The sequence below is a fragment of the Scylla paramamosain genome, chromosome 23 (genome assembly GCF_035594125.1).
Source record: "Scylla paramamosain isolate STU-SP2022 chromosome 23, ASM3559412v1, whole genome shotgun sequence".
In the NCBI taxonomy this organism is placed as follows: domain Eukaryota; kingdom Metazoa; phylum Arthropoda; class Malacostraca; order Decapoda; family Portunidae; genus Scylla; species Scylla paramamosain.
The window spans coordinates 16,887,060-16,912,652 of record NC_087173.1 but is presented as its reverse complement, the minus strand read 5'-3'; the positions used below and the strand labels follow the sequence as shown (position 1 = coordinate 16,912,652).

General features: G+C 40.0%; 2 protein-coding genes across 4 annotated transcripts in view; one reads left to right on the top strand and one right to left on the bottom strand.

Moving 5' to 3' along the window:
* LOC135112296 (UDP-glucose 6-dehydrogenase-like) overlaps nucleotides 1–22,918 on the bottom strand; it is a 40,070-nt gene extending 17,152 nt beyond the window's left edge. Inside the window, exons 1-6 of the mRNA XM_064026615.1 lie at nucleotides 22,764–22,918; nucleotides 21,150–21,315; nucleotides 20,719–20,856; nucleotides 4,096–4,260; nucleotides 3,049–3,246; nucleotides 1,606–1,753 (exon numbers count right to left, since the gene is read on the bottom strand). Of these exons, the coding sequence (XP_063882685.1) occupies nucleotides 1,606–1,753; nucleotides 3,049–3,246; nucleotides 4,096–4,260; nucleotides 20,719–20,856; nucleotides 21,150–21,308 (808 nt within the window). The 5' untranslated portion in view covers nucleotides 21,309–21,315; nucleotides 22,764–22,918. The remainder of the gene's footprint in view (nucleotides 1–1,605; nucleotides 1,754–3,048; nucleotides 3,247–4,095; nucleotides 4,261–20,718; nucleotides 20,857–21,149; nucleotides 21,316–22,763) is intronic.
* A 737-nt stretch (nucleotides 22,919–23,655) lies between these two features.
* The window catches only part of LOC135112294 (uncharacterized), a 41,145-nt gene continuing 39,207 nt past the window's right edge, over nucleotides 23,656–25,593 (top strand). For 2 of the 3 annotated variants that reach the window (XM_064026610.1, XM_064026607.1), the window contains exon 1: nucleotides 23,656–23,797. The gene's annotated coding sequence lies outside the window, so the exon portion shown is untranslated. The remainder of the gene's footprint in view (nucleotides 23,798–25,593) is intronic. The other variant, XM_064026608.1, reaches the window with a different exon arrangement.

Sequence of the window (25,593 nt, the reverse complement as noted above, 5' to 3'; positions counted from 1 at the left end):
ACTACACTAGAAAAAAGGAGAGGAAGAGGTGATTTGATAGCAATATATAGAATATTGGAAGGAATGAAAAAGTTGGATAGAGAAGACCTCATGATACCAGATACAAGAGACACAAGAGGACATGGAAGGAAATTGAAAAGGAGTGTTTGCAGAAGAGACATCAAGAAACATAGCTTCTCCCACAGAAATATAACAGTGTGGAATGAACTTAAGGATGAGACTGTGTGTGCAAAGACAATTCATAAATTTAAAGAAAATCTAGATAAAAGTCAATATGGAGACGGGACATCACGAGCCTAGTGTGGCTCTTGTCCTGTATTTCACAACTCGGTAAACACAACTAAGTAAACACACACACACACACACACACACACACACACACAGTAAATCATCATCTACTGCAAGAAAAATACAGGCTGGAAACTTGAAAGGACACCAGAAAAGTTAGAGAAAAGATGTTAAAAAAAAAAAGTGTCCATAGAAGTATAGATGCCTTAAGTAAACTAGAAGAGGCAATAGAGGCAAGGAGAGTACAAGTAAACCAAAACAAGACAAATATGGACACAGATACAGGGCCACAAAATGTAGCTGAGGCCCTGTATACTACACCTAAGCACAAAACATGCAACTACAGCCAGCAAATGCTAATCTTGCATCAGGGCTGCAAAGGCTACATCTTATTTAAGGCCTCTCAACAAGCATAAAAAATGGAGTGGGGCCTTATTGACACAACAAATGCATCTCTCCTCACTCACATCCATAGCAACAATGACCAGCACTAATTACTAGTGTCAGTATTCATTGTGTTTGGTGATGCACAATCAGCTTTTTTTGGGGGGTTGAAACACTTTGTTCTGTTCATTTTGTGGTGCTTGTAATGATGAATGCAAGCCAAATAAGTCACGGTGATATCATTCAATTATAGATCTTCACAAGTCAGGCTTGAATGGTGTTGATGTAACAAACGTGTGAATTAGAATACGCAAAACTTCCAGAACCTCATACGAAAATTAGTTGAGTGAGTCCTTACACAGGCACAGTGGTGGCATCCCCACTGCTTCCCTTTAGCTGCCTTGCCGTAAGAGTCAGAACAGACTAACTGAAGCTTGAAGCTGTGGGGGTAATGATAAAGGGATGCCACTACTGTATTTGTGAAAAGACAGTTACTCACTGCCTCCCTTGATGAATTTTCATATGAGGTTCTGCAAGTTTTACATTTTAAATTCCTATGTTTTGCTATATTGACACCATTTAAGCATAAAATGTGAAGATCTGTGGCTGAATTATATTACCGTGACTTGTCTGCCTCACACTCATCACTACAAACACCACTGCATGAACAGAACACAATACGCTTCACCTCAAGAAGCACTGATCATGTGTCACCAAAGACACAATGAACACTGACACTGGTAACCTGCACAATACTGGTCATTGTTGCTATAGGCGTGAGTAAGGAGGGATGCATTTGAGATGCCAACAAGTCAATTTGTCCCAGCCCATTTTTTATGCTTGCTAGGAGGCCTTAAGTAAAATGTGCTCTCCCAATAACTTGTGCCACTGCAATGCACGATTGCCGTTTGCTGACTGTAAGTAAATACACACCTACTGATGCTGTCAAAAACTTTGATCCAATTCTGGAGTCCTGGCCCACAGCTGATGCCACCTGTGTCACATCAGCACCCGTTGCCTCACACAGTGCTGAGATGGCATTGATGCTGGACACGCGTTGGGCAAGGAAAGCATTCGAGGCCTAAAAAAAAATAGTGAATCTATAAAGTAATAGGGCAGAAGCAGGGCACAATACAAAAGGCTGTCATTCCTGATGTTACAAGTTTGTTACATCTGTATTCAGAAACACTGCTTTCTCAGCACAGCTGTTTTCAAAGACCACAGATATGATGTGCTGGGTTCTCAAGAGTGTCTCTCCTTTAAATAATGTAGAAATCTTGTTAATTTGTCACTAGAACCATAAAAACATCCTTAAAAACCTGTGTAGCTTCAATTAGGGCCTTTTGCAAGTAGTGAGGATGCAATGCAGGAGTGTTTCAGATTACAGCATGGTCCTTAGTTGGGTGTTAATAAGAACAAGATGTGCTGTCTGTAGGAATGCACTGTTGCTCTCAGCAGTAAGGTCATAAAAATGTTTCAGACAAAAAAAAAAAAAAAAAAAGAATCAGCCAACTACTTCCACCTGCCACATCTTCACTTATCTGTTGTCTTCATATAAAGCAGTTAATTAGTCCATAAATTAATATATTAGATTAAAAGACAAGAAATACACCAGACTTTGTGACATAAATACACAACAGAATTATATATATATATGAGTTGCTATTCAGGCAGGAAAGGTTTGCAGTGTATTTATAGCCTACAGACACAGCATTTATAGATTTGTAAGCATGAAATATACCATCCTTTGCAGCATCACTACACAAAATAACTGTATCTATGAGTTGCTATTCAAACAGGAAAGGCTTGCAGTGTATTACTCCCCATTATCACATTAACATTCATCCCTCTTACTCCCCATTATCACATTAACCTTCATCCCTCTTACTTCCCATTATCAAATTAACCTTCATCCCTCTATCATGTGCTCTAAGTCTTACAGTGGTTCCCAAACTGTGTTGCTTAGCAGCAGGTACACTAAAGGTACAACTGAGAAAACTCTAACCTGGTACAGACCTGAGTGATGAAAAAAAGTAAAGCTGTGTGTGTGTCAGAGTTCTTTTTACCTGAAGACTGACTCTTTTCTTATGCTGTCAAAATAGTTCACCAGCTTTCCTTTTTTTTTTTTTTCCATGGATTTCTTATAACAGGTAGATCTTGGACTTTGACACCACACAAATCCCTGTAGTCAGTGCAATGCAGGCCAACTAAACAGCACATTCAAGAACACATGACTACAACAGAAAATTAGGTGGTGCACTTTGATAACAGCTTGTGAATCACTGCTCTAAGCACACCAGCACCACCACCCTCACAACTTACTTGTTTGCTGCTCACTAGTCTAGGCACATCACCACCACCACCATCGCCACTCACCAGTTTGGACAGTTCGGATGACCAGGTGCTCAGGGTGATGATCTTCTCGGAGGGCACCCAGTGGTTGTAGATCCAGGTGAGCTCTGCCACGGCTGCTGCCCCTGCCTCAGACTCCTCCCCACCAATCAGCACCCTGTCAGGATTCAGCAGGTTCTCAATGGCAGTGCCCTCAGCCAGGAACTCAGGGTTAGACAGGATCTGTGGATATAGGAGACTATTACTGGCTGAATGGCAGTGGTAAAAATAAATAAACAAAAAATTAAATAAATAAATAATTTATTAATAAAATAGTGGGAAAATGGGATTTAGGGGATTTGACCAGTTAAATTGCATTATTTTGTTCCTATTTATGGAAAAAAAAAAATGCAAGTTGTTCCTCATGGCCCAGTGGTTAGAGTGACTTCTTGAAACCTGCAGTGTGACACACGAGTTCAAATTCCGCCCCCAACAACTGTGAAAGAGACAAAACCTTTCAGGACAGACAGACTGATATGTGACGCTAACTTGTACAACATAAGGAAATATGTATATGTGCTTATGTGTAATTGTATTGCTAAAGAATAAGTATGTGGTGCAGTTGAAGGTTCTGTCTAATAAAAGCAGATAAAAAATTAGATAGTTTGATCATGTAGAAAAAAGAAAAGACCAGGAATTGATTAAAAGAGCCTGGGGAAAACCACATGAAGAAAGAAGATTGATGAGAAGGTAAAGAGTGAGATGGAGGGATGGAATTATGTTAGAACCATAGAACAGCAAAGGGTGGGACTTATGGAGGAAGATGCAAAGGGTGCAAACAACTAGAAAGGACTCATACATGGTGCCAATCCCTGACTTCAGAAAAATGGCAAAAAGGGATGATAAGAAGAACTGCAAAGGATGAGAGTCACAGAGGAAAATGCAAGGGATAGAAATACCTGGAGGAGATTCATAAATGACACCAAGCCCTCACTCAAAAGGAAATGGTCAAAGGAGAAGAGAGGGAAAAAAAAAATGTGTGTGAAGAGCCTTTGGGTAATCATTTCATGACTCCCCATCTCTCCCTCTCACCTGGAATGAGACCCCTGGCTTAGTGTTGGCAGACAGGATGTGTGTGATGGATTCTGCCGCTCTCACTGGAACTGTTGACTTCTCCACCACAATCTTGTCCCCCTCAGCAACTTCTGCTATCTTCCGCGCACACATCTCTATGTGCTTCAGATCTGCTGCGCGACCCTGGGGAGGGGGAGAGAGAGAGAGAGAGAGAGAGAGAGAGAGAGAGAGAGAGAGAGAGAGAGAGAGAGAGAGAGAGAGAGAGAGAGAGAGAGAGAGAGAGAGAGAGTACAAAATGTGTTACATATTGAATAACTATTAAGTCACACTCACCCTGAGCCAAGTACAAACATGTGTTACATATCAAACAGCTATTAAGACACACCCTGAGCTAAATACAAAGATGTGTTACAAGTGAAGCAGCCATTAAGATACACAGATTGACCCATAAAGTAATATACATCTATATGCAATTACCTCTAATCACAACCCCTGTGCTCTTGTTCATCACTATCAGCCAATGAGTGTTGAACATATATTTCCAGTACATTTCTTTTTATTTACCCATTTTCAATGTATTAATTGCTTGTAGTGCCTTCCCAGAACACAACAATGTCCTCAAAGTTATTTATTAATAGAAATCTCCTGCCTGACACTTTTCTTTTACTTTCTTTTGTACCTGCCTCTTTGTTCCAGTACTTTTTTTGTCAGAACCCTGCATCTATTGCAAGACATGGCTTTATTAATGCTGCCACAGGGAGTAGTAGTAGTAGTAGTAGTAGTAGTAGTAGTAGTAGTAGTAGTAGTAGTAGTCATAGTAGCAGTGTACTAGTAGTAGTAGTAGTAGTAGTAGTAGTAGTAGTAGTAGTAGTAGTAGTAGTAGTAGTAGTAGTGGTGGTGGTGGTAAATACTGGCAGTTCTACCACCACCACAACTACTACTACTACTACTACTACTACTACTACTACTACTACTACTACTACTTATAATGGTACAGAGAAATAAGGTAACAGGTGTGTGAGGTGCACCCCATTCACCAAACCCCCCACACCTTCACACCTCTTCATCCCCCTTGGTATAACAGATGTTCCCTCACTGCATCTTAATTAACATATACCATCACACCTGTGTCAAGATTTTTTCAATGTGTGTGTGTGCATGTGTGTGGGAGGGAGGGTCAGCAACAACACCTGTTCTAACTGTAATGGCAAGTGTCTAAAAAAAAATAATAATAAATAAATGAATAAATAAATAAATAAATAAATAAAAAAATTTATATATATATATATATATATATATATATATATATATATATATATATATATATATATATATATATATATATATATATATATATATATAATTTATTTATTTATTTATTTTTTATTTTAGACACACCTGCCATCATAGTTAGAACAGGTGTTGTTGCTGATCCTCCCTTCCCCATTCCCTACCCTCCCTCCTCCCAACACACCCACACACACCCACACACACACACACACTCTCTCTCTCTCTCTCTCTCTCTCTCTCTCTCTCTCTCTCTCTCTCTCTCTCTCTCTCTCTCTCTCTCTCTCTCTCTCTCTCTCTCTCTCTCTCTCTCTCTCTCTATATATATATATATATATATATATATATATATATATGAAATAAATGAAAATTAAGTAAAAGAATAAAAAATAATGAATAAAATATAAATAAATAAATAGATATAAATACAATACAAATCAATCAAATAAGCCTGTTTAGCCTATAAAGCAGTGTTTCCCAAACTTTTCTAGTAAGTGACCCCTTTCAGTAATACCAAACCTACTGTGTGCTGTACAATTTTTCTTTTAGAGTCAAGATGACCGACCACATTGAGCAAAGATGCTGTATCAAATTTTGCCAAAAAAACTTGGTGATACGCAAATCCAAACTATTGAGAAGATTCAGAAGGCCTTTGGAGATTATGCTATGGGAAAAACACAAATAAAGGAGTGGTAGAACCGGTTCAAAGATAGCTGCACCTCAGTGGACAGTGAGCCATGTTCTGGCAGAACATCAACTAGCAGAAATGACAAAATGATTGCAAAGGTTTGTGGAAAAGTCTATGAAAATCATGTGGCCATTGAGGAGATTGTTGCCAGTTGGAATCAGCCATGGATCAGTTAACCAATTATAACAGAAGATTTTGTTCATGAGGAGGGCATTGGCCAAATTTGTACCAAGGATGCTGTCTGACCAGCAGAAAAAAAACAGAAAGGAAATCTCCCAGAGCATGTTGGAGTGTGCTAGCCAATATCAAAACTTCATGAACACTATCATCAATGGTGATGAGATATAGGTGTATGGCAATGACCCTGAAACAAAACTGCAATCATCCCAATGGAAGCATTCATCTTCGCCAAGACCAAAGAAAGCAAGACAGGTGCGCAGCAATGTTAAACTGATGATGACCTATTTTTTTGACGAGAGGTATTGTGCACCATGAGTATGCATTTAGGTCAGACATTTAACAAAAAATACTACTTGGGGGTTCTTTGCTGCCTTTGTGAAGCTGTGCGGTAAAAACGACCTGACCTGTGGACAGCAAAGAACTGGCAACTCCACAATGACAATGCACCCACTCATTCTGCCCACATCATCTAAGCATTTCTCGTCAAACATAACACACCAGCTGTTCGTCAGGCTTCCTATTCCCCAGACTTGGCTCTGTGTGATTTTTAGCTATTCCTAAAGCTCAAAAATACACTAAAAGGGAGAAGATCTTAGTCAAGAGAGGACATTAAACAAAATTTGACGGCACATCTCTACAGCGTCCCAAAAAGTGATTTTCAGAAATGTTTCCAGCAGTGGCAGGAACACTGGCAGAATTGTGTAGACTCCAAAAAGTGAATACTCTGGAGGAGACTATATCAAAATTATGAGTTTTTAATATGACTTGTTTTTTTGGCCAAAGGTTGGATACTTTTGACTACACTTCATGCATACAGTTGGGGTCTCCATGACCCTCAGAAAAAGGGTTATGAGCCACAGGTATGGTACCACTGCTATAGATAGCTAGATACCACGTTTACCACTTTATGTTCATGATTACCGCTTCATAACAAGACCAAGATGTGTCAGAGACGTTGTATGGACAAGGATCCCACAAATACTCTTTTCTATGGAGCCAGAACAAATGTCCTGCATCTGTGTACTTGAATGCATGCTTCTAACTAGGAAAAGGAAGACTACAATACTTTGAGGCGCTACTCCCCACAGCCACAGAAACAGTGAGAGCCGATGTCCAGGAAAAATACCATATGATTTTGGAAGAGGCCAACTCAAAGAAGCAACACATAAACCTCAGGAAGAAGATACACAAAGAAGTTGTAAAAGAAGGGGATGGATTTTGTAGCTCAAAACTAAGCCACTCCTCACCAGAATCAACACAATTGTGAAAATGTATTCACACACAGCATGATTTTGGAAGAGGACTACTCAAAGGAGCAACTAACCACCGAGAAGAAGAAATATGTGGAAGTTGCGAGAAAAGAATGAATTTTAAGATTAGCTAGAAAAAAAAAAAAAGCCACGCCGCTCCTTGCCAGTAAACGGACATGATTATGAAAACGTATGCAAATAAGTAATGTATATTGAAATTTACAGGTGGTGTGGAGTGTGGCATAACAACAAGTGTGATTGCAATAGATCCCTGATTTTAAATGCTTCTGACTCCTCTATTTTCAAGGGTTTGGGTTGGATCTTCATTGATATTTTCCCCAATAATGATGCAAGATGTAGAGATGGCGTGGAGTGTAAAAATAAAATGCGTCATATTCTCATTTATTTTCGTGGATTTTGGTCGGATTTTCAATGATATTTTCCAAGTAATGATAAAAAAAAAAAAGTACGGACAGCGTGGAATGTACTCAAACTCAAAGTAGCATAAAAACTGCTAATGTGATAGTAAAAGACACGTGATTAAAAAACGATTCATGCTCGTTAAGATTATTTTCAAAGGTCCTAAATGATTAGTCGTATTTTCGATGATATTTCTCCTTACATGACGCAAAGTGTACAGATAGCATGGAGTGATGCGTAAAAACTGCCATGTGATCGTAAAATTCCGTGATGTGAAACGCTTCTGGATTACTTTAAAAGGTCCGAGATGAATCGTCGGATTTTCAATTATATTCCCCCATTAAAGATGCACAATTCATGTTAGAATTATGAAAACTCTCCTCAAACCTTTACTAACTACCACTGCAGCCTGTTGAAAGCGAAGTCAGGACAAGACATTGAAACGTGAGAAAAAAAAAGTCTGTGGTTGTATTCTTAAACGCTTTGTTCTCTCACCAGGATTATTTTAAAAGGCCACGTAGCTGATTGGTTTTATCCTCACGGAAGTTTTTTTTTTTTCCTTAATGACGCACAGGTAAATTATTGAGCCATCACCAATATCGTAAAAGCACCCTTGAAAACCCTAATAATCATGTAGATCACCTACTTGTTTTATTTTCTAGGTATTCTTTTTTTTTTTTCTTAGACGACGTAACATAATATTGAACCATCACCAGAATCATAAAAGCAGCCTTGAAAACCCGAATGACCTCCACTACACCAGCAAAGTAAAGTGGGCGGCAATCTGTGGTTGTATTCTTTTAAATTCTCGTCAGGACCATTTTAAAGCGCCATGTAATTTATGTTTAATTCTCGAGGTATTTATTCTTTTTTTCCTTACTGATGGTGAAAAATCACTGCTAAACTATCACCAGAATCACGAAAGCACCCAAATAACTTGGCGAAGTTGTTTTATTCTTTTTTTTTTTTTTCTTCTTCACATATCCGACTTTCTACTTTTTTTTTCTTACTAACGTCAGAGGTTAATTATTAATCTATCACTACGATTCTCAAAGCACTCTTGAAAATCCTAATAACTTCCACGAGAGAGGGCGAGATTATGTGCAGAAACAGACGGTCACTGTTCCCAGCCTCTCACTGCACGACTGTTTTCAAACACCACAGAGACAATTACCAGATTTCCATAGTCCCCCCCCCCTCCCTAAATAATGCAGAATACTTGTTAAACTACAGCTAGAATCGTGGGAACACTCCGGATTACTTTATTAAAATATCACTAAAGGCTGTGGCAAGGAAAAGTTAGAGAGAATCTGGAGTCATAATTTTAAACGCATTGTTCTACATTTTCGAAGGCCACATATATGATTTGCCATGTTTTCATTATGTTATTCCCCCTTTAGTAACGCACTGTAATCCTAATAACTCTCCAGATAGCCTCAGTAACTTTCACTTCTCTTTTCGCCGTTTCAATTGAGTGAGGGTTTGGCGTCACGTACGAGTCTCCTCCAGTTCCTTCTGTCCCTTGCCTCAGCCTCAGTAACTACCACTAGATGCTGCTAAATGCATAAAATAAAAAATAAGGCACGGAAAACTTGTAGAGAATCTGGTATCGTAATTTTAAACACACTATTCACCATTTTCAAAGGCCACATACATGATTAGACGGATTTTGTTTTTCCCCTTCAATAACGTATAGGAATCATAATGGCACTCTAGGTAACCCCATTTCGCTACCACTAGAAGCTCTTGAAAGTATACGATAAGATAAGACTTGTGTAGAATCAGAAGTCGTAATCTTCAACGCATTGTTCTATTTTTACAGGCCACAGACATCAGCCAGCCAGCCAGGTTTTCACAGACTTTTCCCTTTAATAATGCACTAGAATCATATTAACACTCCAGAAAGCCTCATTCTACCACCACTAAAGGTTGTTAAAAAGTCTAACATATCTTGTGTACACTTTGATGACATTTTCGTTCTGTCCTTCTGTTTCTTCTTTTAGTCCACATTTTTCCTGGTCTTTCCCTCTTGCAATAGCTCTCCCCTCCTTCTTTCTTACACCTCCTTTCTTAACCTTACTCGTAGTAGTAGTAGTAGTAGTAGTAGTAGTAGTAGTAGTTGATTACTAACATCTACAGTTCTTTTAACTGGTCTGACACAGCAGTAGTAGTAGCAGCATTATTATTATTAGTAGTAGTAGTAGTAGTAGTAGTAGTAGTAGTAGTAGTAGTTGTAGTAGTAGTAGTAGGTAGTTGTTGTAGTAGTAGTAGTAATAGTAGTAGTAGTAGTAGTAGTAGTAGTAGGTAGTTGTAGTAGTAGGTAGTTGTAGTAGTAGTAGTAGTAGTAGTAGTAATGATGATTAGTAACCTCTGCACTTCTACTAATATGACACCGAGACTGCCTTTCATTGAGGGGAACTACTACTAGAACCTGCTGAGAGTATAGGAAAGACAAGCCCGCGTTAAAGCTAGAGATCGCGGTGCCAGCAAGATGAGCGGAGAGTCAGATAAGTGACTGGAAACTACCATGCCGTACCACGACTACTTTCCAGAGGCTCTAGTTGAAGTTACACCGTCTTTAAGGGAGTTTTTACGGTTGTGGTGACAGTAATAAGATTTCTACAATATTAACAGGAGAAACTCATGAGAACCCGGCTATATAATCATGTCTGTGGCCTTGAAAAATAGTATTGGTGAGAGAGCAAAGCGTTTCCGAATAATGACCCACAGCAGGTGTTCGTTGGCCTGCACCTGAGCTTACTACCTGCTTCATCACCGTGTCCTTCACCCTGTAATTAGACAAGCCTCACCTGGCCTCACGTAACCACAATCTCTCTCTCTCTCTCTCTCTCTCTCTCTCTCTCTCTCTCTCTCTCTCTCTCTCTCTCTCTCTCTCTCTCTGATCTGTATACAGCATTCAAAAACCCAATACTAAACATTTTACTATTTTAAAATCAATACTCCTGTTTGAACATTTTAATGATCATTTATAAACCCAGCAGCAGCACCACCGCCACCACCACCATTATAACAGTACACTCGGAGGCTGGTCATTACTCTACACTCTTGATTTACTACCTTCAGCTGGGACCGTGTTCTTCATGCACTAAGGCTTCTCCACAACTCTTCACAGCCTCTAGTGGAACTTCTTAAGGTTTTCAAGAGGGTATACGTGTGTTTAATGATAGTTTAACACTGATTCCGCACGTTAATGAGTAAAACACCTTATGTAAGACCCAAAATAATCATGTTTAGACTTTGAAAATTAGAGAACAGCGTACGGAGGGAGCGTCAGTTAAGAGAGGTGGTGGTGGGAAGCGGAGACAAAAGGCTAGCTCAAACATTACCTAACGGAAGATACAACACATGGAAGAACACATAACAGCCAAACATTTGAAACACTAGTATTTTGACTTTCTGATACCTCTCTTAAATACTTTCATGAGTTAGTGATAATTTTTCGTGGGTAACAGCAAAATTCTCGTTAAAAAAAACATTACAAGAATAATTAAAATACTTAAAATTCCAATAAATTCAACGAAAACACACACGCACAGAGAGAGAGAGAGAGAGAGAGAGAGAGAGAGAGAGAGAGAGAGAGAGAGAGAGAGAGAGAGAGAGAGAGAGAGAGAGAGAGAGAGAGAGAGAGCAACTGAAGGTGGAGAGAAGTAGAACAGGAGAAGCGAAACGGAATGGGGAATGAACAGGAAGGGACGGGATGGAATGGAGAAATGGGACGCGGTGAGAAGGGTGATGGGTGATGAGATGAGAAAAGTAAGGGTGTGAGTTGGGATATGGGGCGAAGAAGCAGAACAAAGTGAAAAAGGGAAATATGAGACATAATGAGGGCCGGGAATTGCAACGAAGAGAGAGAAGGATAACAAATAGAATGCGAGCTAGTAAATAGAAAGGGATAAGAAAGAACAGGATAAGAGAATCGGACGGGGCTCAGAAAGGCAAGAATGAGAGATGGTATAAGGACTAGCAAACAAAATGAAGAGAAAAAGAATATAATGAGAAGCAGGGTGAGCACGGAGAAATAGAAACTAACAAAGGGAAAGATGAGAGATGGAATGAAGGCTGGAAAATGAGAGATGAGAAAGAATAGGATGAGAGATAACATGAAGGTTAGTAAAAAGAGATGGGTTGAGACAGGGCAGGATAATGGCTGGGGAATGAGACTGGAGAAAGGGAAGGATGAGAGGTGGGGTGGAACGGGGAGGTGGAGGAGGACGGGACCTAACGGGGCGGGGCGGGGCGAGGCGGGGAGGGGGCGGGGCGGGGTCTTCCACCTCAGCACATTGCCTACCGAATCCTGTCGTCTTCACTGACCTTGAGGGTACGTGGCAAGGACGCCCCTGCCTCTCCCCGTCTACCGCTCCTTTCTCCCGCTCCTGCCTCTCGTATTGTCCATATTCTGAACACTTCTGCCCCGCACCTCCACTACATTCCAAAGGCGTTAGTTGAAGTGACACGGGTTTTAAAGAGTATTTTTACGATTCTAGTGACAGAATGACAAGATTTCTACATTCTTAACAGGAAAAATAGTCTTGAGAACCTAGCTAATCATCTCTGTGGCCTTTGAAAATAGTATTGGTGAGAGAACACAGCGTTTCAGAATACTGGCCTTTTTAATAGCCAAGTTACATTTTTTTTAGGTTCTATTGACAGATTAACAAGATTACTACATTCTTTACAGGAGAAACAGTCTTGAGAACCTAGCTAATCATCTCTGTGACCTTTAAAAACAGTCGTGGTGAGAGTAGTTTCGGAATACGGGCCTGTCTCCGTCTGCAAATGATCATACTAAACACTATTCCTGACAAACAATATTAGTCTTCCCATCTCTTAGTTTTCTTACGTTATAGTTAAGTTTACATTCCCACCTATACATACAACACTAGCCTTCCCATCTTCGTCTTATATGCTGTAGTTAAATTTACATTACTATACAAAAAAAAAGCTAACCTAATACCTATAAATCACACCTTTATAACTCATTTAGTACTATAGTTATTAGTTTCTTTGGCATTCCCCAACTAACATAAATACCTGTAGACCACAACTTTACAATTACCATTTCATACTGTAGTTATTAGTATCTCATTCTATACATTTAGCGTGGAGAAGCGTATACCAGTTGGTTAGATGGACCGTCAAAGTGCGTCACTGTTTTGAAATTCCAATGTACGTAATCTTTCTTATCGTACGGTTGATATCTTGTGTCCTTTTATTTCCGCTTTCTTACGCTCTGTACATCAGCACTCACCTCCGACACCCCCTCCCTTCCTCTAGTAACACTCCGTTCCTGTTCCTCTACGTTACTCTCCCATATCACGGTTGTAGTGACAGATTACAAGATTTCTAAATTATTTATAAGAGAATCACATGATAACCCAGCTAATCATCTTTTGCCTTTGAAAATGGTCATGGTGAGAGAGTAGTGTTTCAGAATACGAGACTAAAGTGCACTCTTCCTCCTCTCAGTCCCGACCATTTTCAAAAGGCAAGAGATTAGCCGGGTTCTCATGTGTTTCTCCTATTAATAATGTAGAAATCTTGTAATCTGTCACTACAACCGTAAACTCCCTAAAAACTCGTGTAACTTATTAAATTAAATACGGGCAATATTTAAAAACGCTCTGCTCTCTCAACTACATTTTTTTTACCAGGTTCCCAAGTGTTTTTCCTATTAATAATGTAGAAATCTTGTAATATGTCACTACAACCGTAAAAACATCATTGAAAATTCGTGTAACTTCAAGTAAAGCCTTTTGAATGTAGTGGAGGTGTGGAGCGGAAATGTTTCAGAATATGGCGGTTATAAGCACACTTGTCTAATACTCGTAATCCCTCTCTCGCATTATTTATTATTTTTTTTATCTTCCCTCCTTCCTCTTCCATACGTATTCTAACTCCCTCTCTCCTACACCCGTTTTTACCTTTCCTCCTTCCTATCTACACTCCCTCTCCCTTCTTCCTTCACTACCCTACATTAATTCCTTCAATACACCTTTCCTACACTCCTTCCTTCCCTCCTTTACTTTGCCACATGCACCCTTCCTACACTCCCTCTTCCTCTTGCACACGCCACGTCACCACATACATCTCCACACCACGGTGTAACGCTCCTCCTGCTCCACCACCACTAACCCAACCACCCCCCATCTCCCACTCACACTCTCTTCCCACGCATGCAGTAAAAAGTTAATACTAAAGGGAGGGTGAGGGAGAGAGGTGGGGGGTAAAGTTGACGTGGCGCTTCCCTGGGATAGTCCTCTCCCCGTCTCCTCTCCCCCTGACCCCAACGTCTTCAGACAGCCCAGAGGCGAGGCGAGACGAGACATGTGTGCGTGTGTGTAATTATTACGCATTAGGATAGTAGTAGTATAGTAGTATAATAGTAGTAGTGACAGTAGTATGTATGCATACATGTATGCGTGTATATTAAGGTGACAGTAGTAGTAGTAGTAGTAATAGTAGTAGTAGTAGTAGTAGTAGTAGTAGTAGTAGTAGTAGTTGTTGTTGTTGTTGTTGTTGTGGCAGCAGCAGCACGAGGAACAATAAAAGAAATGAGTAAATGTAAACAACCCGGGAAAAAAAAGACCATCACGAGAGAGAGAGAGAGAGAGAGAGAGAGAGAGACCAAAATGACGAGACTGAAAACCGGCAGGCGAAAGGTGGAGCAGGTGTGGAGGGAACAATCATATTGTCATCAGAGTGCTGCTCTCTCCAGTAGGCTACACGTGGCCCGCCAACTGTGAACGTTACTGAAATGGGTACGACGTGTAGGCTATAAAAGGGAGGTTGGCGGGCCACGTGTATCGATTAAATACACTTGTTCGTTATATTGAGATGGTGTAACTGACAATTCACAGTGAAATTAACATAAAATATTATAAGATTAAATCAACTCATCAACTGAGTGTAAACTAAAGTTGGCTCAGGATTGCCGCGGGCTGAGTAGGGAGGTTGGATGGTGGGGGGTTATGGGGATGGGGTTACTTGGAGATTGGAAGGGGGCAGAGAAGGTGTTGGTTTGGGGTTGGGTACAGTACAAGGAATAACAAAATCCTTGTTTGGGCTGTTGTATCATGTGTATCAATGGTGTGTGCTTGTATTACCTATGTATTTCAATGGTATGTCTCCTTGATTCTATAGTTAACATTTATCTTCCTGCATTCCACCGTCGCTATCTTTTGCATTTTTGTATTTCTAAAACCTTTATCCCTAGATTTTTTTTCTTTATTTTAACGTTATTACTTTGTATTCTGTAACAAGAATGTTGTTTCTTGGCCTTCTGTATTTCAATACCGGGTCTTTGTATTCTGTATTTCACCACCGTGTATGTATTATGTATTTCAACGCTGTATTTCTTTTTATTATTCTGGGTTTCAACGTCGTATTTTGGTGTTCTGTATTTCAACGCGACATTTATGCATTACGTATTTCAACACCGTATCTCTGTAGTCTGTATTCCAACACTATATAATCTCTGTATTATGTATTTTAACGATGTATCTTTTTACGTTCTGTATTTCAACACCGTATTTCAACAGGCTAACAGGCTGTGATGTAGTTACTAGGTGGGGGATGGGGGGGAAGAGTGTTTCCATAATGGAGAGTTTTCGGAACTAAACCGCTAGATGTCGTTGCTGCTCATCTAACTGTAGGAAAGAGCTAAAATATTGTTGTAGTAAATCCCAGGTGCGTAAAGATGCATAGAACATTGAACAGTAAAATCCCTCTCATCCGGCATTCGAGTATCCGGCAGCTTCAAGTATCCGGCACATTTTTCCCCGAGCCTTAAAATCAATAAAAAATCAATGTTTACTCATAAAATCGATTAATATTCCCGCGCGACGCATACTTTGTCCCCTCGCCACCAGAGCGCACTGCTTCGCGCCACCCGCGGCCCACTGCACTGTGTTTACTCAGTCACTCAGTCCCGCGTGTGCACTGTTTATCGTCTGACGCCTTCATCATGCCTAAAGTTGTAGAAAAGAGGAAGCGTGTTGTGCTTACACTTAAGCAGCTGATCAGATCAGCTGGTGATTAAGATCAGCTGATCTTTGTTATGGTAAGATGCGTGAGTGTAGGGTGGTGATTGTGGACATAATTTCACTTCTATTCAAGTATCCGGCATGTCGGCGGTCCCGTTGATGCCGGATAAGAAGGATTTTACTGTATTTAAATGATGTATCGACTTCTCAATATCCGGTATGAATAATATTGAGAGAATGTGGTCAAATTAATTATTTTTTTGTGTAATTATCGAGTAAACTGCTACCATTATCTTAAATAAAGGATATTACAAGTATAAAAACTATTGATTTAGACAATGAAAAAAATGTAAAAAATCACACTGTACTATATAGTATGACACAACTACTCAGTAACATCGTGATATATGGCTCGTTGTTTTTTTTTTTTTTGTGTGTGTGTGTGTGTGTGTGTGTGTGTGTGTGTGTGAATTTTAGCATCCCTCTCACGAAGCGAGCGACGGGAGAGTAGTACAGGAAACTTTTTCATCAGTTCTGTAACGATGCCATTGTGTTGTGTCCCTCAATGTGCCACTCAATGTGGGGCCCACCAATTCCCACAAGAAGCTGGAATGAGGAAACTGTGGGAAGTTGCTATAAAGAGGGACAAGTGGAGCATTACTATCGCCAGGACACTCGAGTTGCCATTTTTTTTTTTAATTGCCGTTTCCATAAACTAGGAAGGAGATCTATGTAATCTGGACTTTTGACTGTCACAGACATGTTGCCTTTATGTTTACTGTCGTCTAGATTAAGACGTTTCCAATCAAGAGTGTATTCATTTGGAAATCTTAAGATGACCAAATAAATCTAAATGCCGATTCACTAGAAAATCAACTTGTATACATTTGTTCATGAAAAAAGTTTGATTTTACTTGTGTTACTACTTTGAAGGGATTACGTAGAAAAATATATTATATAAGCCTATTGCATCTTCATTTAAACAGAATAACACTATAGGTATATCTGATATTGCTTGTATGTGAGAAGAGTTTGTGTCTGTGCTGCCACCTGGTGACAACCACTAGTTCTGAAAACTCCCCATTTCAAAGGTAAGTAAATGGAAGGATTCCAACAGCATGTAAGTCCCAGATGTGTTCTATTGTGGTGAGAGTTTGACAGGTAAAAAAAAAAAAAAAAATAGTAAATGAGTAAAAGTAAATTTTAAAATGTTCGTGATTCAAGTCGAAGGAAGGATGGTGAACTGAGGCCCGCATTCATAAACATTTCGCGCTCTCACCACGACTAATTTTCAAAGGCCACAGAGATGACTAGCCGGATTTTCAAGAGTGTTTCTCCAATTAATAAAGTTGAAATATTGTTAATCTGTCACTAGAATCTACAAAAAAAAAAAAAACACCCTTAAAAACCCGCATATCTTCAACAAGAGCCTTTTGAAAGTAGTGAAGGTGCGGCGCAGAAATGTTTCAGAATACGGGCCTGTGTAAGGTGAAGGTCCTGTTTGCTGATGGACGGAATAATTTCTTGGTATTGTACAGTGGAGAATAGTAGTAGTAGTAGTAGTAGATGTTGTTGTCGCTATTTATTTCTCATATATATATATATATATATATATATATATATATATATATATATATATATATATATATATATATATATATATATATATATATATATATATATATATATATATATATATATATATATATATATATATATATATATATATTACTTAGCTGACGCAGTAACATAAATAATAACGTGAATGCGTGCACGTTTAAGAAATCACAATGCGTTACGGAGATAAGTAGAATTTATCGCACGAAGAATAAATTAATAAATAAAAAATAAATAAATGGGCAAGATGCACAAGACTATGAGAGGATAAATTAACATATGGTGCAAACTGTGAAAAAAGTTTGTCTACATTACCATCACGTTTAGAGAGAGAGAGAGAGAGAGAGAGAGAGGAAATACCTAAAATGACAACTTGCAGCCACAACAGTTGGTCTAAGTTAGTAATTCAGTCCCCCTCGTTCCTCCCTCTTGTGCATATTTTCCCTCTCCCTCTTTTCTCCTTCCATCTCCTTCACACACACAAACACCATTCCCTCCGCCCTTACCTATTTTCACCTGTTCCTCCCTTCCTCCCTCCCTGCCTGCCTCTCCTTTCCCTCCAACCTCCTTCCCATCTCTCCCTCCCTCCATCCCATCTCCACCCGTCCCTCCCTGCCTGCCCTTCGCTCCATCCTCTTCCTACCTGTCCCTCCCTCCCTCCCTCCCTGTCTGCCTGCCTCACCCACTTGCCACGTCAACAAAGGAAGGTTGGCATAATCGAATCTGAATATAATTTCCAGGGGCAGCTTGCTAGACTGTGTGTGTGTGTGTGTGTGTGTGTGTGTGTGTGTGTGTGTGTGTGTCAATTAACGGTTTATTAAGGTAAATGAAGCCAAAAGGATGAAAATAATACATGTTAGTGGGGATGGGTGTGGAGGAAGGGGGTACTTAATTAATTGTAATGTCGGCTTACTGTGTGTGTGTGTGTGTGTGTGTGTGTGTGTGTGTGTGTGTGTGAAGGTTGGTTATCTGGTGAAATACTTATCGTTTATCTTGCAATAAATCGTATATGATAAGAGCTAAAACACACACACACACACACACACACAAAAAAAAAAAAAAAAAAAAAAAAGAACATCAGTAAGAGAGGTACTAATTCTCTGATGAATAAGATAAGAGGGCAGAGTACTGTAGAAAAATTACAGCTACCCCCCAAAAAAAAAGTGAAGTTAATGAGAGAGAGAGAGAGAGAGAGAGAGAGAGAGAGAGAGAGAGAGAGAGAGAGAGAGAGAGAGAGAGAGAGAGAGAGAGAGAGAGAGAGAGACGTGACAACCAGGAAACCCAACATGAAGAGGAAGGACACAGCAAGAAACTCAAGAAGACAAGTGGAGACAAGTGTGAGAAAAAGTTCAGTGAGCAGAGCAACATATCAGTGGAATGCATTAATACAGAAACTGGAATGTGCAGCAAACAGTATACATAGAATACAGAACACACTTCATTGATAAAACAGGATGAAATAAACTGAATTCTGTAAAAGTAAAAATACATACATAGATCCTCTCTCTCTCTCTCTCTCTCTCTCTCTCTCTCTCTCTCTCTCTCTCTCTCTCTCTCTTTCTGTTAACCCTACTGCAGTGATATGCATTTCACACCACTAAAAGCAATGCATGGAATCTTTGTAAGCACCTGCAATAAGGGATGAAAGGGAAATGATTTTGCAATTTCTAGCCAGTGTAATGTGTTTAGTTGGCTGTGGGGGTGAGAAGAAACATACCAAATAGCAGTGAATGAGTTAAGGAACCTAAACAAAATCCATGGCCAAGCAGTGCAGGGAAGATAAAAACAATGTCATTAATGGAAGGAAATTCTAGTTATAAAAATTGAGAGATTCACCTGCAGCCTCATAACACTGCTGGGAACTAAACTGCAATTGTTGTGAATGCAAATACAGATCATGAGTGAAGGAAGTGCAGTATTCTCTCTCTTTTGTAAGTTTGGTTTGTACTCTCTCTCTCTCTCTCTCTCTCTCTCTCTCTCTCTCTCTCTCTCTCTCTCTCTCTCTCTCTCTCTCTCTCTCTCTCTCTCTCTCTCTCCAGATACAATTAAAGGTCTATTTTCTTAACTTTTGTTACTACTGGCCTTCTTGTAAGATGAAAAAGTGTATTTAATGATAGCAGAATTCTTCACCACTGGGGTTACATGCAGATCTCACAATTACAGCTTTCCTGATGTTAACAGTTCTCATCTCATTTGTCCAAATACACTTTAGACCTATTTCTCTTTGGATATCAAATCAGTAGCAACATAATTTTCAATCTCCTGTTCAGCCAGAAAATGTATCAGTCAAATTATTTACACCAGCATCACTGTCCTCACTAGCACACTGATCTCCTTGGCCTTCAGGTTTCTGCATTCTTTACTCCACAATACACACCTCATGGTCATCATCTGGATGTATGTATCACTATTGCCATCTGACTTCCTGACATGATGGAGACCTGACTTTCTTATTGGTGTGGAAAAGAAAACAAAAAAAAAAACAGCCTAGTCCTGTTTTTCCACCAGGTGTTTCATAACCACAAATCCTCTGCCAACAACCTCAAGTCCCACTGGCTGGCTGGTGTCCAGAAGACTGCACTAAAGAGAACAGTGTTCTTAACGTGGTCTGAATGGCACACTAGCACAGACCTTGCCTCACTCTCTGATACAGGAGCAGGTGTTCAGCCTCAGCCACAGTGTCACCCAGGGAATGCAAGACGTTTCACCGATGTGCCATTTCACCACTGGCAAGGGTGACCACACCCTCCCTGCCTCTTTTCCTCCTGTCCTCCACCTGCTGTCCTCCACACACAACCCCTTTACTCATTAATAGTCAACTCTGCTGGCAAGCCACACAAGGCTTATAGATTAGCATCTTTTAGTATAAGCAACATAACATTTTCACTATCCTTCTTTCAGAATCTCAGCTTTTCATCTTCACTACAGCGATAATTTGTTGTCCTCTCCTTTTCTTCTTCCTCAACCAAGGTGGTGCTGCAATGCCTTCCTGTACCTAAAACAGGATTTCATGACCCCAAGATGTAACAGGATGGCCATTCCCATTACTAGGCCTCTTACAGATCCTTCTGTCTAAAGAACGTTTGCTTCTATGGCAACACACACTGTCAGCAACCATAAAGATAACAGAAAAGCACAAGCAACTTCTTTTAACCCAAATGTCACTTTGAAAAATCAACAGCATGCTGCTACTTACCTTCCCAATGCCATAGGTCTTAGTGGGTGTGTTCACGGAAATGAAGATGAGGTCTGCGTCCTTGATGGCAGTTTCAATGTTGTTGGAGAAGAAGAGATTCCTTCCTCGGCACTCACGGACCACATCCTCCAGGCCAGGCTGCAGGGTAAGCAGTGCAACACCTCACACCCTCCTCCATCACAGCTCCTCACACCCTCCTCCATCACAACACCTCACATCTTCCCCCTTCACAACACCTCACACTTTCCATCACAATACCTCACAACCTCCTCCATTACAAGGCAGTAATGACATCACCTAGTACAACATGACTATAACAAAGCAATTATACAAAGATATCTTATTATCACACAAGTATTTCACAGGAAGGAAGGCCTTGCTTGATACAGCTGCTGAGGGCAATATTCAGAGCTCCTCATTATGCTGCTTACCTCATATATGGGAAGTTTATCAGAGTTCCACTGTTTGATTCTCATCTCAGACTTGTCAACAACATGGACCCGGATGTCAGGGCACTTCCAGGCTATGACACTGCAGGTGGGGCCGCCCACGTAGCCTGCACCAATGCAGCACACGTTCTTCACCACCATCCTTCACCTGCAGAGGAAATGAAACAACGCTCACCTTACACTCTCACGAACACTCACTCAGAACTTCGCCTTTGCCCTACTAGGAATCATAGTGACGAAATATAGTCCTTTTATTAACCTGCAATTCCTCAACATGCATTGTGCAGCGACTGCTGCTTTACTGCATCATAATCAAATCAATCACAAATGGTGCTTCATTACACTTGAGGATCTCTTTCTTTGTCACACCTATAATTCATCATTCTTCACCATTAATTAGCAAGACTTTTAGGGCTTATTCAAGCTAGTAAGTTAAACTGTTTGATTAGATTTAGTTATGAAATGTGTCCTATGTTACATGACCAAGATTGAGGCATGGCAGTCAGTTCAACTGGCACAGACAAAAGTGTGATATAGGGTAATGAGCATGGCTTTGTTGCAGTTCATGGGAGTCCCACTTCATGTTAGATAGTATTTGTTTCTGTGAGTGTAAGACCATTCATAGATGTGCCATTTCACTGATGGAACTCACTAGTGAGGGTGAACCTGTGCTCCACCACACACTACCTGCCACATCACCCTCACTCCTCCTGCCTCTGCTGCTTTCCCACAACTGCTTTAACTTGTTAACAGGCCAACTCTGCTGGTAACCCCACATCATTATGGCTTTATCTTGTAGGCCAGCATCTTTCAGTGTTAGCACTGCCTGCATACCATCCTCACTATACCTTCTTCCACCTTCCAAAACACAGAAACCCTACTTAGCACAAGTGCACATATTGCTTGATTATTAGTGTGCAAGGCTTTCATGCTCGGCAGGTTTCATTACCAACACAACACCTTTCTCCTGATGTTCAGGTTTATATGATTATCCAGATCAACTGCACAGGGTGCTAAATGTGTTCTAGTTGTGCCATGGTTTGATCCTATACAGGTGTGATGCTCTGGTTTGGGGTGATACACTGTGCTTCTCATCTTCATTCCTTCAGTAATGTGTTCCTTTCTCCTACCGTGCACTATACACACAGAGCCCTGTCATGCACCCTTACATGTATCCCAGTATTTCCAGATACTCTTGGAAAAAAAATCATGTACCTGGGAAGCACCACGCACCTAGGCTATCAATCTATAAAATAATGAAATATAAAATATTGGTTATCAAAAAAATAAAGTTTAATCTGCAACAGCAAGGCGAAGTAATAATATGGAATAAAGTTCCTGGCAGTTAGGCTCGAATTCCCCTGTCGTGTCCTCAGGGACCACAGCACACTGCCGCCGCCACAGTGTGCCCCGGGGCAGTGCAGGGCGCCCTGCACTGCTGGCAGGGATGAGGTCACTGAACCAACACTCCACTCAGTTAATATTTGCACTGCAGGAGCCACGTCGCCCTGCTGCACTACATCCCGCCCGCTGTATGTGCCGCATGGCTTAAGCACCCTGTCTCGACAGACACACAGCTCACAGGGAAACACTCACGATCGCTAGCAGAGGCCCCAGTCAGTCAGTCCTGCCCAAAGAGCCGCGGCACTCAGTCCTTCTTCCGTGAGCTGCGGCGCCTGACTGTCACCTCACTCAGCTGACGAGTTGAGGTTGGCTGGCAGGGGTTGCGAGTGGGACGGGGTGGGAGGAGCGTGCCGTCACACAGCGTCACAAATTTGTATGTAGCGTGTGCTTCCCAATGTGTTGTTTTCCTATATGCATCAATGAAGGCGCTATTATGCCAGCATGAATACTTCCACTTAAGAAAACAAATTGATACTATAATATAAGAGTGAAAAAAAAAACTCCGAGATTCTCTTCACACACACACACACACACACACACACAGACACACACACACACACATATATATATATATATATATATATATATATATATATATATATATATATATATATATATATATATATATATATATATATATATATATATATATATATATATATATGTCAGTTGCGGACCATCTCCACAAGTTAATGAAGACCATGCAGAGACTAAGATAGCTGAAAACTCTCTCTCTCTCTCTCTCTCTCTCTCTCTCTCTCATCACGTCGGCAACTCTGCTGCTCTGGTCATATCAATGTCCATATAATACTCTGGTCGACTTACACACATTACGAAATTTTGTTTGCCTCCACGCATCGCGGGCACGTAACGCGGAGGGACAGGCCGGGGTCACAGATTAATTATAAGATCTACATATTTTGTGCTTCATTTCAGATTTTCAGATTTTACTAAATTATTCTGCTGAATATACAGATTTTTGAGACTCCAAGGCAAACTATGATAGAACTTTTTTTTTTTATTGTTACTCCTTGATCTTTTTTTTTTTTTTTTCATCCTCTATAATGAACCTGGAGCCATCTACTGCTCATTTTCTGACTTACACTCAGCTGTGTTTGTAAACAAGTTCAAAGAAGACCGCTTCGGACCTATGGCGGCGTTTTGTGGCTCGTAGGATTAAGTGTGGGAATAACTAAAGTGAACATGTTTTACACTATCAGCAATAGGTTTGTACTGAAACTGATTTAACCATGGGCGTAATGCATGTTGTGTTATATAAACAAACTTTGCTGGCCCAAAGCATGCAACAGATACAATGCTTGCCATTGATTGGTTAATTATTTGATGTTTGGACAGTGCAAGTGTAGGCTACTATTAACTGTAGTGCAATTAACGTCAGTGATACACAATTTTTTGGGCATCTAAGACTATCAATACACTGATAAGTAACTGAGGGCCACAAGATTTAAAGACAAAAATTAAGTCTATATGCTTTATGAACAAACGTATTGGCTTACATTACTAACAAATAATGATGATTAATACTTAACTGCCACACATGATAGGCCGTTCTTAATGTTGTGTATCCCTGACTTACAGTATTTTTGCTTTAGGTCTAGTGCATGCTGTGCTTTAATAACTAGGGCAACTTGCTACAGGGAATACTCTGGCCTCTGAGATTAGGTTAGAATGGATAAGGACATGTCAGGGGTTTGGGTATTGATAGTTTGTTTAAATTTTACTGTTTAAGGTTGGAAAATCCTTGTGGAATTGTTTTTCAGAGAAACCCACAGGCAATGGCTGTTATACACCTTAAACCTTACAGTGCAGCCGACATCATGAACTGTTCACTAGGGGTACTCTGGCTGCCAAGACATTGCTTTGCTGCATAGTTTACTGCTGCTACCTGGGGTGTGCCACAGTGCTGGGTCATAGTGCAACGGTTAAATTTGTATGTTGTATCATGGCACAGAAACTTGATACTTAAATTATTTTTTGTAGGTGTGTCAGGTGGCAACAGTAATAATGAGGGATACAATTCATATGATAAGAAGAGAACTGGTAGTAAAAAGAAAAAAACTCACAGAAATATAATAAAGAGTTTGAGAGTGATCCTTTACTTAAAGCCTGGATAAAACAGAGCTCAAATGGAGATGGCTATGTATGCTGTACTGCTTGTGATGAGTATCTTAAACTGACAGCAGGGAAAACAGATATGAAGTGACACAGTGAAAAAAAAAAAAAAAAACACAAAAGGCAGTAAAAAGGTCAGAGTTCACTATCAAGCTTGATGGTGTCCAAAACTGATAACAATATCAAAGAAGGTGAATTGAGATTAGCAGGTTTTATAGCAGAACATGATTCACCTATGTCGGTTGTGAGCCATCTCCCTAAGTTAATGAAGACTGTATGCAGGGATTCTAAAATAGCTGAAAACTAAATGTGGCTGAACTAAAGTTATTGGAATGTTGACTAGTGTAACTGGAAAAAATCTCTGGAACAACATCTTAAACTTTTGAGAGAATATAAATTTTCATTGATTGTGGATGAATCAACTGACAAAGGTTGTGTTAAACACCTATGCATGGTTGCAAGAGTCACTGATAATGATTCAGTTATAGACTTTTTTTAACTCAAACCCTTGAAAAATGGCACAGCTCAAATATTTTATGATAGCATGGATAGATTTTTCACTGAAAATAACATACCCTCTAAGGAAAATCTAATAGGCTTTGCTGCAGACAGGACCAACTCCATGTTAGGGGCACATAATTCTTTATCAGACTTATTAAAGGATGATGTCCCATATTCATTTATAATGAAATGCATATGCTATTCATTTTCTCTCTGTACCTCTAATGCCTGGCTTAAACATCCTAGATCAGTTGAAGATCTAGCTAGAGACATTTATGATTACTTTAATTGTAGTCCCAAGAGGGTAGGTGAATTAGAAGAGTTTCAAGTGTTCACAAATGTTAAGCCCCATGAAATACTGCATCCTTGCCAAATTAGATGGCTTTCA